This window comes from the organism of the source record quoted next, unplaced genomic scaffold, assembly GCF_019419815.1.
Source record: "Pyrus x bretschneideri cultivar Hongxiangsu unplaced genomic scaffold, Pyrus_bretschneideri_v1 Contig33, whole genome shotgun sequence".
NCBI classification, from domain to species: domain Eukaryota; kingdom Viridiplantae; phylum Streptophyta; class Magnoliopsida; order Rosales; family Rosaceae; genus Pyrus; species Pyrus x bretschneideri.
This window is the reverse complement of record NW_025999646.1, coordinates 5,333,209-5,349,253: the sequence shown is the minus strand read 5'-3', so window position 1 is coordinate 5,349,253 and position 16,045 is coordinate 5,333,209. Positions and strand designations below refer to the sequence as shown.

Genomic DNA, 16,045 nt, shown 5'->3' with positions numbered 1-16,045 from the left:
TACCAAACAATCAATATAAGTCAGCATAACATTAAATGACATACCAAACTCTTGGTACATTACAAAGTTGCAGTCCAATAATGTACCAAATTTAAAATGTTAACTGGTACATTACAAAGTTGTAGTCCAATATGAGTCAGCATAACATTAATAATGTACTAATCATAGCCTTGCTCAAGACCCTCTACTTCTTATACTAACTACGTACGTTGCGGTGTAACTCCTAGCAAGTTGGATGGATCTGAGATCCAATCGAAGCTCCATATGTGATTCTTAATTCGATTAATACTAAAACCCTAATTAACAATTTGGCTAATACACAACATGCATTGACCCTAACGTGTGAATCATGTTTTTTAACTCGATAATAGCTTCAGTTATACCTAGATTAATCAAGTTTTCATCTTCTATTTGTTTTCGTGTAATCAAAACCCTCGACTTCGAAAGACAATCAAAATCAATGCACCCGACTAATGATTGAATAAAAATCAGTAACTAGAACCTGAATACCAACGTCGACCTCGGTACGAAAAGAAGGTTGCTGAAACTTATGGTACATTCATAAGAAGGAAGTGCCACTGGAAAATAAAATTCACTAGAAAAATAACATTATAAATATCCTTAAATTCAAATCCTTCTGATATTCAACAAGTATTCTACTCGAATTAAAACTCTGAGACATAGTTAGCAAGAATCTAGGAAACTTGTGTGCATTTTGGGGTGAAGAAACTGGATACAGCAAAGAGATATGTTAAAGGCTATGGCAAAATATGTAATTTAGGTACGTTACAATGGGTTAATTAAAATACACATGGCACCAAAATTGTAGGAGAATGTTTAATCAAATTGTTAAATTGAACAGATGTTTAATCTAAGAAGCCTAAAAATGAGGGGTCTATATCAAAACGCCCCAAATCTTTATGCTTCTTCTAGAGAAAATAACTCTTCATCCTTGGGGAAAATAACTCTTTATTCATTTTTAGTTTTTTAACCAAAATGATCATTGCGATTGGTATAACTCCTCATATTGGTCTATGAGATTTGAAATCAATATAAGTGGTTCTTGATGATGAACAAATTGAGGGTGGCTTAACCAAACACGTCTTCCTTCCTCTATGTTCTGCTTTGGCAGTTTACTAGTATTAGTTACTTGTGGTTTACAAATCTCACTCCAACACCCTTGATATATGCAGCCAAAAAAGAATTTGCGAAACGGCAAAAGGTTGGATGCTTTCTAAGTCCAATTACATTGCCTTTTGTACATTGCCTTTTGTGATTACTTTTCTAAGTCTGCATGTCTTCTTTCTATTATTTGTTGGTCTGTTTATTCTTCGATCCTATTCTCAGTTCTAGCGAAGAACTTCTCCATCTTCTTCCACACTCATATGGAAAAGTTTTGAATATTTAATTGGTGGAGAACTTCTCTATCTAATATTGGTTGTCCTTCATAAAATTTCAGGGGTAATATATTTTCGTTTGGTGTTTTATTAAATCTTGGCTTGACTCAAATAGCATTCCATGGGCAGTAGTACAAAGTCTCTTTAATTTTGTTTCCCCTGGTGCTCTTCTAATATGATGATGGGTTCTTCGTTCATTTAATTTGTTTCGTTTGGTGTATAAAATCGTCTCTAATTTTGTTTAATAATATTCATTTTATCTTTGTCTTCCATGCACTCAAAAAGAAAGGATCGAAGTTAACGTAGAACTGGTGTATAATCGAATTGATTGTGGGATTGTATATTATTGGTTATAACGAAAGGTTAATATTTCAAATGAAGATAAGGTATGCCGTTCATCTCCTTTTTTTCTAGTTTTAATCCAAAAGTTCTAACTATCATAGTTTATTAATTTTTTTTTTTTTTAGTCAATCTAATTGTTAGAATGAAATCTTGTTTGTTTAAATAGTTTGATTGAGGTTCCTAGCATCATTTGAGGGATTTTACTCATGCACTTATGCATTCAATATCCCACAAATTATGAAATTTAAACATATTCAAATAATATTTTTACAATATAATAATTAATTTAAAATTAATAATATAGTAATATTATTCTTCACATAGTTCTAGCAAAAAAGTAATGTACCCATGAAATTATTAATTTATTTAAAAAATAAATTAGCATGAGTACAAATATTCAGCAAAATAAATATGGGTATTAAAATTTAAATTTATGGGTGCAAACTGAAATTCAAAATATATTGGTAAAAATTTGAAAAAAGGTGCAAATAAAAATTCAAATTTATGGGTACAAATTGACATTAACAAGAATATTGGTACAAATGAAAATTAATAATATATGAAAAATACTAAAAACATATATTTGGAAATGATTAATAAGTTTTTCATTTTTAAATTTGACATATATTTTTTAGTACATCGATATATTTTTACATTACGGGGAGGGGGAGTTCGGCTAAGCCACACAATGGGCAACCTAATTTGGTATCGAATTTGCCATCCACGAGATTTGAACCCAAAATCTCTCACTTTCAAGTGAAGAGGAATATTACCAAACCATAGTACTGAGTGACTAAAATTAACGTATGTTGACATATAAATAATTAATATTCAAATAATAAGTCAAAAGACCTTGATAAAAAATGAAAAATAAATAAAGTTTTAATTAATGAGAAATGAAAATGAATGATGAAAACCTAATTTATCTGTTATTTTATTATTACACTAGTACATGTCCGCACATAAAGTATGTGAAATATTTTACTTTTGTTTTTAAAGTTAAAGGAGAGAGTACGAGAGAATTGGGAGTAGGGAGAGGTTTAAACATAAAAAACAAAATTTTGTTTTATGAAATTATATTATTGTCCTTAATTTTTTTATTGTGATAAAAAAACAAAAATAATTTTTCAATATCTTTCTGTTGATAAATAAAATTTCATTATTTTATATAAATTCACTCAATTCACTTTTATTCTTGCGAGCATATTTTTCTCATGTGCATGTTACTAAAGTAACAGCAAGAGGGTGGGTTTGTTTTGATTTATGATTTGTGGCGTGGTGTCCGGGTTTCTTTGTATACAACTGTAAAGTGGGAAATTGCGGCTTGTTTCTGGAGCTCACGGTGTTTCTGGAGGTTGCTCACGGGGCAATGCTCCTGCCCTAGCCAATAGCCATAGGGTAAAAAGCTCTGCTCTTATTCGCTATTTAGTTGCATTCATAAGATAAAGAGTTGGGTAATGAGATCTGGAATTCTATTTCTGAATTTGATTTCTTTTCCCTCCATATATTTGCTCCTTTCTTTTTGAGGGAATTTTGAAGTGAGGGGGAGTCTCACTTGTCAGGAATCCTCTGCTGTCGTTTTCTTTTTTTGTTATCTGTCAGAGTTATGGGTTGGAGTAGCTTTGAGGGACGCTTGGAAGCAAGATGATCCATCAGTTCATTAATTTTGTCATTCGCCCTCCCAGGTATCCATCTCATCTCATGATGCTTCTTGGTCTCAGTTTCATCGACCAAGATGATACCTTGAACTTCATATTGGTGATTTTTTTGTCTTTACCTTGCTCATTTCTACGCATCTGCAATGTTGTAAACAGGGCAGAGTATAACCCAGATCAATATCTTTGGGAAAGTTTCACGCTTGCAGGCAGAGCATACAAACGACAGGACTTGGAGGCAAGTATGGCCACCAGTTACCGCTTATCAGAACATTCTTGTTTTCGCTTGGCAGCAATGTTAGATTATATGTTTTAAATACTTGCAGCTTACGAATGCTAGGGGCCATACCTTGCGGTGTAGTCATTATCTGCCTTCACCTTTCCCTGATGATGTTTCTCTTCCATGTGTTATATACTGCCATGGAAACAGGTGTGTAATGATTATTTGAGAATTTTTTCTTCCCTTTTTAACAAAGTAAATGTGTATGTGATTATATGCACTTAGGGTGTGTTTTGGGTTCCACCTATACATTATGGTTATAAACAGATTGTTGAAATTATTTTCACTTCTCCAACACAGCTCTCTGGTGTGTTTTAAATAATTGAACATAAGTGTTAAAGGTGCTTTATAGACAAAGAGGTAGAACTGACTCTGTGGTAATGGACAACAATGCAGTGGGTGTCGGGCAGATGCAAATGAAGCTGCTGTAATGCTTCTTCCATCAAATATCACCGTTTTTACTCTTGATTTTTCCGGTTCAGGATTATCTGATGGTAACTATGTAAGCCTTGGTTGGCATGAGGTATGGTGTAACTTTCATTGTTACTTTATGCTTACTTTTCTCACTTTGTGCAGTTTGTAATTTTTTCTTTCCTGCGCAGAGATATGACCTTAAGATTGTGGTTTCATATTTAAGAAGCAAAAAGCAAATCTCGCGTATAGGTCTTTGGGGGCGATCTATGGGTGCAGTCACATGGTACATCGTCTTGTCATTTGTTGGCTCGTCATTAGGTTAACTTGTATCATTGACTCGGATATGGAAAGGTCTTTTGGGATTCTTTAACTTGTTACTGCATTAAAAATTCGTATTGGCTTGATGGTCAAAGATAGTTATATTCTTCTTCGAGCGTAAAGAAACACTTCTACATTTTGCATTCACAAGCATATTTTTGAAACTCCTGAAGTAATTAACCTCATATGTGTAATGCAGCCTACTTTATGGAGCAGAAGACCCTTCCATTTCCGGAATGGTGTTGGATAGTGCCTTTTCAAGCTTGTATGTTCTAATGATGGAACTAGTTGATGTATACAAGATTCGGCTTCCTAAATTTACAGTACAATCTCTCTCTCTCTCTCTTCAACCCCCCCCCCCCCCCCAAAAACCAAAAAACACACATTTCTCTTAGCATCCACATTGTATGATGCATGCAAGACTACGAAGATAAATTCATCATTGCAAAAACTATAAACAAATGCTCCCGCAAAATAATTTTTTCAGCTGGAGCATTAAAGCTTGTAGATTGAAAATGGCATGGCCAGGACTAGCAGTTGACATAATTGGTGAAATATAATTTTGACTCTTGATACCACTAATTAAATTAAGAGCCAGACAAGGTCAACGTTGCCAACCCAAATCTGTATCGGATAATAATTATACAAATGTATCTGCCAACCTACCTACATACAGTAACATACAGCCACACACACTCGACGCCTATTCACACAAATGGGAAAAATGATCTCTTGCCAGGCTGTAGCATATCATGTTAGCTGCACATTCGAACAGAAGCTTACAAAATAACATTCAAGACTTTTGAACGAGAGAAACTACTCTTTTTATATAATTTGGTTATAATATGGAGCTAAAATAAAGAGGCAATGTAAGGATGTAATAGGTACTAATCTCTTTCTTCAATAAGGGGTAATCCATGGGCTGAGATGTTTTAAGACCTTGTGGTAGAGAAAGTGGAAATGGGATCGAAGATATGGAAATGCTGGACTTTAGCTGTATTCTGGGTGGAATAGGTCATGAGATGAACAAGAAGGTTTTTGAAAATTATAGAGGTGAGGGCGTGGAGGCTTTATGTAAAGCAAAGATTTTGCACTTCATTTTAGGCTTCTTCTTCCAAAGGCCTTGAGACGTTGCAATGATGATGCTGTGAGAGTTCTGGCAGAATTTCACAATAATGGGGTGGTTAGCACAATGACCAATGAAGCCTATATTTGCTTAATATCGAAGAAGAGTGACTCTTTGAAGATTGGAGACTACAGATCCATTAGCCTTGGTACTTGCCTTTGCAAGATTATTGCCAAAGTTCCAGCTCTAAGACTTAAGGAAGTGCTCCATGTCATTATCTCTAAAGCTTTGGGAATCTAACCAAATCCATGATGTTTTGGGAAAATTTCCAATCTATTATCTATCCTTATTTAAGATTCCCATGGGAGTGGCTTCAAGGAGGGAGAAGTTGATAAGAGGTTTCGTTTGGACACGTGTGCGACATGGCTTTAAAGAGTAGGATTGGGGGAGGTCTGAGAGTTGGGAATCTGTGGAAATCTAGGGTATGTAGGGTTTGTTGCCCTTGCTAAGGTCAATACTTGTGACATGGTTCAAGAAGAGGACCTTAGTTTAGTTTCTCACCTCAATGGTGCTTCTTGTGTATGTCTGATTTGGAATGTTCTGGTCATTCTTTTCTTCACTGTCTGGTTTCCTTGGGCTTATGGTTGAAGCTGATCAGGAAGATGGTATAACTTGGGTACTTCCAAGGTATTGCTTTTCTCTTAGCCAAACTCATGTTCTGGTTTAGAAGGGTAAGAAAGCTAAGGTTATAAAGGGTTGGTTCACGCAGTGGCAAAGCTATGGGACAGAGTTCAGTTTTTGTCTGCCCTTTGGGCCTCGGTTTCCCCTGAGTTCGGGGGAATTTCTCTCTTTCATTTGTTTAGAATAGATAGGGTCAGCCTTATGGTTTGTATTTGGGTGTTTTAGCTCTTTTGCAGTTAGCTGTGTTTTTTCCTGCTTTCTGTTTGTGGTGGTTTTCTGGACCACTCTTTTTGTTTCTCTTTTCTTCTTAATAATATTGTTTATTTATAGGAATAAATAAAAATTATCCCCTGAAATTCCCAATATCAGTATCATTTTTAAGAAATTATTAGCATTTGCATGGTTGATAAAGCATTAATTGTATTCATTCTGGTTTTATATGTCATCTCTCCAGTCTTAACCCCTCCTTCCTTTTAACCTTAGTTTCTTTATCTCTTCCTTTTAACCAGGTTAAGATGGCAGTACAGTATATGCGTCGGATAATTGAGAAGAAGGCAAAGTTTGATATCATGGATCTTAATTGCTTGCAGGTCTTTCTATATTAATAGTTTTGTTAACATTGGATGAGTTATCATTAGCCCCTTTCCCTGTTATCTCTTACAATAGTTGAAGAGTTACATTGCGGAGTCCACTCTGTTGCCTAGTCCAATTTGAACGTCTATTTTTTATGTTGCCTTTAAAAGACCATCCTTGCAAAAAAAAAAAAAAAAAAAAAAAATACCAATTATAATTAAGTAGATGAACATCGTGTTTCCATTAAACAGACCCAAATGCATTTACTTTTCCATTCCTATGTTGTTAGTAAACTCATGAATGGGAGTCATACCCATTCCTTTCAAATTCTTGATTGTTAGTAAATACAAGAATGGGAATGATACCCATTCCTAACAAATCCATTCCTTGTAATTTTCGAATTGGCTGATCTTTTGCGTAGATTATTCTTAAAAGGAGACTTGATAAATGGATTGACTGGATCATTGAACCACATTACAGGGCCACTAGCAGTGTGTCCCTTATTTTAGCTAAGGGGATCATAAATGTGTCATTTCTCAGGGATGAGTTAGACACATGCTGAACCAATACTTGTTATTTTTAAACTCTCTGCAGCCATTAGATCATTTATATGCATAAGCGTGTGTGTATAATCTACCACTATATATATTATTTTCTGAAAAGAACTTTAATCTACCACTACATATTGAATTCGGTCATTTGTGTAATACTGGCAGGTAGCAATCAAAACATTCATTCCTGCTTTATTTGGACATGCCAAGGATGACAAATTCATCCAAACCCATCATTCTGACATCATTTACAAGTCTTATGCGGTATTGCCCTCATTGAAGGATCTTATCCTTACGTTAAAGTAATATGTTGCACTTGATACAGGGAGAAACAAATACATCTTTGATGCTTTGCAGGGGGACAAAAATATTATACATTTCGATGGTGATCACAACTCTTCTCGACCACAGTTTTATTATGATTCAGTTTCCATTTTCTTCTATAATGTTCTCCATCCCCCGCAAACGTCTTCTCATTCATGTAAGCTTGACAAGTGTTATGGTTTGGGGGATTTGAAGATTGGTGCTGGTTTGGATGAGGTGATTTCTGTTTCATATGATTTATTGTGGAAAACCTTCTTGTGTTACCATTGGTCATCAATTTTGTTATCATGACTGCTAGTATTGTGCAAGCTGACGCTCCAACCAATTTACATATGCTTTTAAGAATCCCGTGTCAATGGACTGTAGCTCTAATCGATACTTCGTAACCAAAGGGCATTTCTCCCAAAATCAAAGTGAGAGGATGGAAGTTAGAGCTTGTGGCAGTCATGCATCATTTTGTTATGGCTCATGTAATTGAGAAAGCCGTTTACTTTGACTATGCCTTATAAGTCATAGCCACTATCTGGGATTGGGAAATAGAGCTCCACTACCATAGAGTGTTACATAATTTCCCGCACTAAAATGAATATGTCCCCACCCCTTTTGTAGGGCTTGTTATATGAGATAATTACTGGAGTTCATTCTGCGGGTACTGACGTGGCAAGTTCATCTTCTGCTCCTCCTGCCATTTCAACCACAAAATGTGTGGGCAAACTTCTTTATGAATTTGCACCAGCGACTACTGCTGTTGTATGTCCTTATTTTCTTTTAGTGTTTTTTTTTTTTACCGTTTGTCTCTCCATATGCTCCATTTTATTGAGTCATTCTGTAACATACTAGTTATTGAGAATGCAGGATTCTGTGAATGATGAAGCTGACACACTTAACAGTCACAAACCATCACATTTAGAGGTGACGTAAACTTTTAGATTTTTTTCCCCATCTTTTCAATTTAGGTCAGTCATCAGAGTAGAAAACCATGGATTGGCAATGGTTTTTAGTTAGCTTGGTAATGCAGATGATAGTTTCTTGTTCCAATGGAGTTTTGTGTGTTCATGTATTGATGAAGTGCTTTTTAAGTCAAGAAGAATTCAGTATACATTGTATTAAAAGACAGATCATACTCGCGGCTCATATGACTTTTCAACTTGTCTGCTTCACAGATTGTAATACTGAAATACTGCAGTTATGGTTTTACAGGAGCAGACTAATGGTGAGAATGTAGAATGTTGTTCATATACAAGCTCAAACAGGGAGAGTTGGGGCAGATGCTCTTCATTAGGAGGCAGTGATGAAGAATCTTCTGCTGATTGCACAGCTGCTGACAGCAGTCATCAGGTCTCTCTTTCTCACACAACGCCCAACACCCAACCTATGACTCTCTTTATAATTCAGATTCCTGTAGAGACTTTTATTTTCTTCACACACCAATTAAAAGTTTTTATTTAATGTTAGCTTCTGTTCAGTGGGACTTGTCAGCATGAATTAAGGTGGTAAATGTAATGTTGTAGACTCATCTAGACCTGGATCCTGGTTCTTATGGTCTATGGGTTTAGTTTACTGGAGAATGGGAAATATTCTATCAGGATGTTTTAGGTACATTGGTCACTTAAAGAATGGGTAATTGTATGTTTCCGGTATATTTATATCTACTGGAAAGTTAATTATACGTAACATACTATTGCGCATTCTTCACGCACTGCGTAGGATTTAAAAAATATATTTCCAAGTTTATGTTTCATGATTGTAAGTTGCCCCTTTTGATTGTAGAAGAACCTTAAGGTGTTTGCGAGGCCTCTTCGATGCATACAACAAAAATCATCAGAGCTAAGAAAAGAGGAAAAGAAAAAGAAGAAAGTTCTCGTTGCTCCAAAGAAGACCAAGAGTGAGAAATTTGAAAAGTTTGAGGCCCTGAGCAAACGACTGCGTCTTTGCATCCTAAAGCGAGTGAAAAATTGCAGACATCCCACTTAGTGACTGCTGTAGTATAAAAAGTGTGTGTAGCTACAATTGTTTTACCTTATGTTGTTGATGTATTCTTCAACCTTGTATGGGTTGTTAAATCTTTTTTTTTTTCTTTTCCTTGTTTAAAATCATTGATTGGTGATGTTCTTATTTCCTTGTCATGGGCCTGTTCTAATTTCTGCGTGCCATTTTCGTGTCACGTAAGGGTTCCAAGAAGATCTATCAGTATCGGGTTCCTATTGCCCTCCGTCTCCCTCACATGTGGCGTTCCAGTGCCATAATGCAATGCAGAGGGAATCTGTTGGGCCATAGGAGGACTAACATGAACAGGTTCGCTGCTGCCACCCCGCGACAGTTTGTCATGTCAGATTCTGAACTCTCGCTACTCCCGCACTCACTACTGATGCCTCCCATCCTACAAAGCGCAACTTCCCATACTACCCACTGATGAGAAATTACTTTTAAACTAACTAATTCAAAATTTGATGACCCCACGCCAAGCTAAGTCGCGCTAGCTTGTAACCCATCAAGGTGGTGGGACATCGGTTCAGCTCGTTTGGCAGGACTTGCTGTTGCAATTTGCTGGCTACAAAAATAAATAAATAAATTTACTAACCCCCTCCCCTGTTTTCACCTGCTTCTCTTTGACTTTTTTTCTTATATTTACTCTGATAAAACATCTGCACGCCATTAAGACCCAGGCTATGGCCAAATTTCGAGAGAGAGGATTCTCGAAGGATCCTCCAATCATATCCGTTCATCGTATATTATGCAGTTAATTTTTGTCAGATACTGTTTATATTAATTTTAAATAAAAAAATACAATGATTTCTAATCACACGATGTACGATAAATAGATGTAATTGGAGGATCCAACAAAAATATCTCAGAGTTTTCCTTTATTAAAGTTGCCTGACACTACATGTGCGTATTTTTCACATACTATATACAAGTCCCGTATTTTACTATGTTGCCTTGATTTGGTTGAAAATTCTCTTGTTTAATTTAAGGAATTTAGGCATACCCAAGCCGTCGCACTACGGATCAGGATCCTCTCCTGAGCAAAGGGTGAGGATTCTCCTGACCAAGTCTATCGGACCGTTAAAATTTTATCCAACGGCTACAAACAATGAGTCTCTAAAAGTTATAATAATTGTAACCGTTTGATAAAATTTTCACGGTCCGATGGACTTAGTTAGAAGGATCCTCACCCTTTGCTCAGGAGAGGATCCTGATCCGTCGCACTACATGTTGAGGCCTACTCTTGAAAGTTCAACACATTTCAGTGCTCGACTTTCTAACAAGAGCACTTCTAGCATAAGTATTTCCTACAGAGGCAATCCCAGCCAAAGCTCTTAGTTCTGGTTGTGATAATTGAATTTAAGTAACTAAGGTCAGCTAAGAATATCCGAAGATGGAATCAGAAAACGCATCTAAAGAATATCTATCTGGCCACAAACAAGAAGCTGTGAAGTAAATAGTAATCGTATTGCAGTAGAGTTACTAATTCCAACCGTTGATCACATCAATGCACTCCATCTAAATAAGGCACAGAGTTCACTGATGTGCTAGAAGCTTGAACCTGATTAATGTGCACACCTGTAATTAGCAACATTCTTTCACTTGATTAGAGTCGAGACATATCTCCCAAGGAAACTCAAAGGCAAATTCAAAACTCAATAATACTAAGCTACATGTCACTGCCTGCATCTTTTTCCAATTGATTTTCATTCCTGAATGAAATCCCGGATGAGGGATGAAACTGCTCCCTAGGCAGGAAAGCTGTATGTCCTTGCTGGTAGGAAGAGTTTAAGCTCGACTCTAGTATCTGGTGTGTAAGCACAGCTTCTGGATCAGTGAATGCTTCACCTATGTTAACCCGTCGCTTCTTTGTCAACCTCTCTACTTTTGGACTCTCAGCTGGAGAACCAACATGACAACCAGAATCTGGAGTTAAGGGTTCACGATGCGATGAGAAAGATTCATCAATGGAAATGCTCTTGGCTGGCACACATTCCTTGGCGGCCTTGTCTTGGAGGGGGCACTCTGAGGTCGGGGCAGGAGTTGCAGGATCAGTCTTGTTGTCAGATTCTGGGCAATTGTCACTTGACAAACGAGCTAAGTGCCCAGAGCCAGGTGCTTCTGAAAGAACTCCACTAAGTCGCTGCTGCTCTTCAATAATTTTCTTCAAGTATTTACCTTGGGCTTCTATCCGTAACTGTAGCTGTCTCTGTACCTGTTGGGCATTTATGAGTTCAGCTTATCAGCCAATACTGGTCTGAATAAACTAGACCTTTCCCCCTTCCCCCTTTATCCTCTATGCATAATATGCAGCAAAATTTGTAGTATGGTAGTTGGGTAGGAGACGGTTTTAACTGATCTCTTTGCTATCCAAGAACTTGGTCATTCAATCTTGCTAAGGATTTCTGACACTATCAACATCATTTTTTAGGGTATACATTGCTTTAAGATAGGTGAATCCGAAATAGCTAATTTGAACTTTGAGTGGCAACAATAACCGTGAAAAGTATATACCTTAAGCGATATAATGCTTTGTAGCAAAGAAAAGATAAAAACCATTTGCAAAATCATTTCTTCTTTTTGATCAAATTGTTCATTGAATAGACATTTTTCTTATCTCAAGTGGATAACATATACATGCTGTTGGTAAATGTAAAACCCAGTGAAAATACATGATTTTATTGGAATCTATATTCGGTCGAGAAAACATGCCTCTAATTGCTCATGTAGTCGTTTCTGCACCTCCATCTGCAGCTTGAGTGCTTCTGTGATTTGCATTCCACTGTGAACAGAAACAGTACATACTTCCTCACATCAATCAGCAAAACTGACAATTTACACAAACTGATAGTTTCACATGCAATAATAATTCAGTAATATTCTATTTTTGTATGCTCCATGTGGCTTAAAAACAGTGAACTAGATATGAATCCTTCAATTTTAAACTTTGACTTCAGATTCCTTTAGAATAGAATACAGGGTTCTGATTGACATGGCCCATATCTTAGCTGATAACAGAAAGAAATGTCGAGTATAAAAGGCAGATCTACTTACGATGAACCATCCAAATTGGAAAGCACATCCCCAGGTTCTTTCTTGTCAGCTTTTTTCCCTTGCATAACATGTGAAGAGAAACACAGTAAGGGTCCAATAATAATTCATCTTTGATAAGCCTTTATCACTATAGAGGACCTGCCTACTATGGAATCCGAATTCACAAATAATTAACACGAAAGAATCAAGTTCACCTACCATCAGATGAGGAGTCTGGTAGGTATTTTGCAAGTCGATATTTCTGAGTGCATCACACAAGCGATATTAGAGGAAACACCATCGAGAAAGAAATGTATCCTCACTCCTTCTCACACCCGCCAAAAATAAGAAGAAAATAAAGGAAAAGTCAAGCATTGGACAGAAGGTATTTTTACATACCTGTAAATGGCTTTTTACATGGTATATGGTTAAACCTTGTACACCCATCACTCTCAACACACCTTTAGGCGTCGCACCTAGAAAAAGATTAAAAGGAAATAACATAAGATTAAATAAACAATATCACTACAGAAAGTGGACAGATGCCTGATGCCTCTATTGGAACTCAGAAATCCCTAGGTCATAATGCATCTATCCTAGATCTTTGGTCATGCAAAATATCATCTTCTGATCTCAACCAAGTTCTCAAACATATTACATACACCACATATGCAAGATCAAGTATGATTTAAAACTGGGACCAATTTTTATCCAAAGAATCATATATGATATATCTGGAAGGCCATTATGGGTCACTGTTGGAATTCACTATGAATTGTGAGCTGAAAAACACTATCAACAAACTAAAAAACTGGTCTTCCCTCAGTTAAATGGAAAATCAACCTGATTTTTTTCTCCACACAATAGGAGAGATTGCTTAGTAGCCCAGGACAAGAAAACCTATTAGATATACATGTCTGGTACAAGAAATAGTTAATTCCATTGTAGTTGATGAAACTATGGAAAATCAATGTAAAGTCAAGTCAAGATTTTGTCTACCTAAGTACAAAACAGGGTCAAAATTTTCCTTCATAAATATCAGCTCCGACTTATATATAGTTTAATTCCCTCGCATCAGCAGATAAATGCAACAACCAACAAAAAAAAAACAAACCCCAGTTGATCAGATTAAAGTTGAGGGTGACTCACGATCTGGGCCACCAAGTTGTGCCACAGCATCAACAAAGCGTTCATGAAGCTCGTGTGTCCAACGCAATCGCTGTTTTGAGGCAAGGTTAGGATTGTTGAGACTGTTTCCTCCACTGACGAGATCCATTGTGTTGATGACACTGTCAAACTGTTAACCATGAACAACAAAGTTGTTGCAGACTAAGCCTGAACTAGGAACATCCTTTAGTGGATACATTTGCCATTTATTTACCTAAAAACAAATGAAAAAGAGAGCCACAAAAATTCATAATGCACAAAAGTAAAGAATAAAAGAAAGAAAATTTAATGACTCATACCGACTAAAACCTTATCTAACACATCAATCAGATGAGAGAAATAATTTCATGCCAAAATTCCAAATAAGTAGCTTAAAATTCTTAAAAGGAATCATCGTCTACCAAAATTCTGTGAATTATACATTCTTTTACAGTAAATAAGAAATAAACAGTCAAACTTGAATATAAGCCTGCAAAAAGGGAAGCATGGCAACTAGACTGTGGTAGAGCTATCTATCCATCTCCCATGACTATTCTACAACACTTGAAAGTATTGATATTGAAAAATTTTAATCTTTCGAAAGGCAGCGAGTTTAGGATTGGTAAGGAGGACCAAGGGCTGCGTCACAATCTCATTCCAAAATGTCACCGAAATTAGGGTTTCATAAACAAGTAAGCTGCTAAATATTATTATGAATTCAGATTTTAGAGAGAAGGAAAAGTATACTTATATTCAATTCATTCATATTTGTTTGTTTGTTTAGGAGAAATGGAGAATTGGCGAAAGAAGAAGAGAAGCGAAGAGACTTACCCAACTCGGACGACGGATCTAGTCTCCTCCATCATATTCCAATTTCCCAACTTTGATCTCTCCTCTCCTCACCTCTCCTCTGCGTGTGTCGCCTCTGTGTGTGGTAGTAGTAATTCAAAAGAATTCAGAACAAGGAAGGAGGTCTAAGTTTTGGAAAAAATGACTCTTTTTCTCAGAGATAGATGGTTTGATCTCTGGTCGTAAGAAAGGGAGAGGGGGGACAGAGAGAGATTCCAGACGGACAAGCGATAGCACCAACCGAAGTATAAAAAGAGCTGAAAAAGATGAGACTTTAGGCCACGACCCTTCCTCGGGGGAAGAACCCAAGTACGAAACTAAGTGGGTAATTGGGCTTAATACCCTTTTACAAACTCACTGACCAAAAGTAAGCATTCTCTGTAAAAAAAAATAATCTAAAAACTCTTCATTATCCACACACTGTTAATATAGACACAAAATTAGTAGATTACTGACACATTTTGGTTTAAAATGACTAGTAAAATTGTATTTTGAAAGCACAGCTAATTTTGATTTGTGTATTTGTAAAAGGGCTAGTAAGCCCAATTTTCCAACGAGTAACAAAATCAACCCCTTCTATCTTTTAAGAACGTCTAATCAAATGTGATTTTATTTTTTCTTTTGTTGTGCATTGAGAAAAATCAATTGTAACGTAAAACAAATACGTATTTGATAAATTATAACTTTAAAAGTATTTAGCGTGTAAAAAATATTCTCACAATTTTTTATGCAAAATTGTTTTAGTTGTGGATAATGACTAAAGTGGACAAGATGTAGGGAATATGGTGATAGTGATCATTGTGGTGCTGGTGCTTGTGATGGTGACGATGGTGAAGCAGTCAGTGATGGTGGAGAAGATGGCGGTGGTAACAGTAAGAAAGTTGTGGCGCCAAAGATGGTGGTGGCAACGGTGATACGGGATGCTAGTGGTGGTGGCATTGACTTGGCAGGTGATGCTAAAGTTGAAAGAAGGTAGATGATGTCATTTATTCAAAATCAATATGTGTATCACATGAATTAAAATATTTATCAAAGTCTATATTATGCTTCTAATGAAAACAACTTGAAAAAAAAAAAAAAAAACTAAATGCTGCTGTCAAATTAGGTCTCTTACTGTCCTTTTATTCAAAAGTGCTCAAGAAAAACAGTAAAATCAAATATCAAAAGAAAATTAAAAACAAGAGACCTAACTCCACCTACCAAGTCTACTGTATTGTTTGCAAATAAGTAAAAAATCAAATATAATAAGACAACTCACATGTGTTAACAAAAGACTGAATTTTTTATGCTGCTTAGTACTAAAGTCTTGTGGTATTCATTTTCACTTGTAAGTAAGAGTTCGATTCTCACCAAAGGGAATTTGAACCATATTTTTGCTAGCCTATTGTGAGGCTTTACCCACTCCTTTACCCCTTTAGTGTAGATAATGT

General features: G+C 36.2%; 2 protein-coding genes across 10 annotated transcripts; one reads left to right on the top strand and one right to left on the bottom strand.

The window, feature by feature from the left end:
* Window positions 1-2,932: 2,932 nt before the first annotated feature.
* Window positions 2,933-9,720, top strand: LOC103963697. Of its 6 annotated transcripts, none has more exons than XM_048591370.1 (14): window positions 2,934-3,137; window positions 3,302-3,424; window positions 3,554-3,632; window positions 3,721-3,824; window positions 4,071-4,197; window positions 4,277-4,371; window positions 4,606-4,729; window positions 6,663-6,743; window positions 7,443-7,541; window positions 7,635-7,817; window positions 8,211-8,351; window positions 8,457-8,513; window positions 8,802-8,939; window positions 9,375-9,720. In XM_048591370.1, the coding sequence occupies exons 2-14, from the start codon at window positions 3,384-3,386 to the stop codon at window positions 9,573-9,575; spliced, it is 1,470 nt and encodes a 489-aa protein (XP_048447327.1). In that variant the 5' UTR covers window positions 2,934-3,137; window positions 3,302-3,383; the 3' UTR covers window positions 9,576-9,720. The 6 variants fall into 6 exon arrangements, with proteins under 6 accessions (XP_048447328.1, XP_048447327.1, XP_048447325.1 ...); XM_048591368.1 differs by having other exon boundaries at window positions 2,935-3,137; window positions 3,342-3,424; window positions 9,372-9,720; XM_048591367.1 differs by having other exon boundaries at window positions 2,936-3,137; window positions 9,372-9,720.
* A 1,315-nt stretch (window positions 9,721-11,035) lies between these two features.
* Window positions 11,036-14,810, bottom strand: LOC125480341 (myb family transcription factor PHL7-like). Of its 4 annotated transcripts, none has more exons than XM_048591038.1 (7): window positions 14,598-14,810; window positions 13,770-13,909; window positions 13,020-13,096; window positions 12,840-12,882; window positions 12,642-12,690; window positions 12,300-12,369; window positions 11,036-11,802 (listed from the first exon to the last, which is right to left on the bottom strand). In XM_048591038.1, the coding sequence occupies exons 1-7, from the start codon at window positions 14,630-14,632 to the stop codon at window positions 11,257-11,259; spliced, it is 960 nt and encodes a 319-aa protein (XP_048446995.1). In that variant the 5' UTR covers window positions 14,633-14,810; the 3' UTR covers window positions 11,036-11,256. The 4 variants fall into 4 exon arrangements, with proteins under 4 accessions (XP_048446995.1, XP_048446996.1, XP_048446997.1 ...); XM_048591039.1 differs by having other exon boundaries at window positions 12,642-12,699; window positions 13,770-14,001; window positions 14,598-14,809; XM_048591040.1 differs by having other exon boundaries at window positions 12,642-12,699; window positions 13,770-13,917; window positions 14,598-14,809.
* Between the last annotated feature and the right edge of the window lie 1,235 nt (window positions 14,811-16,045).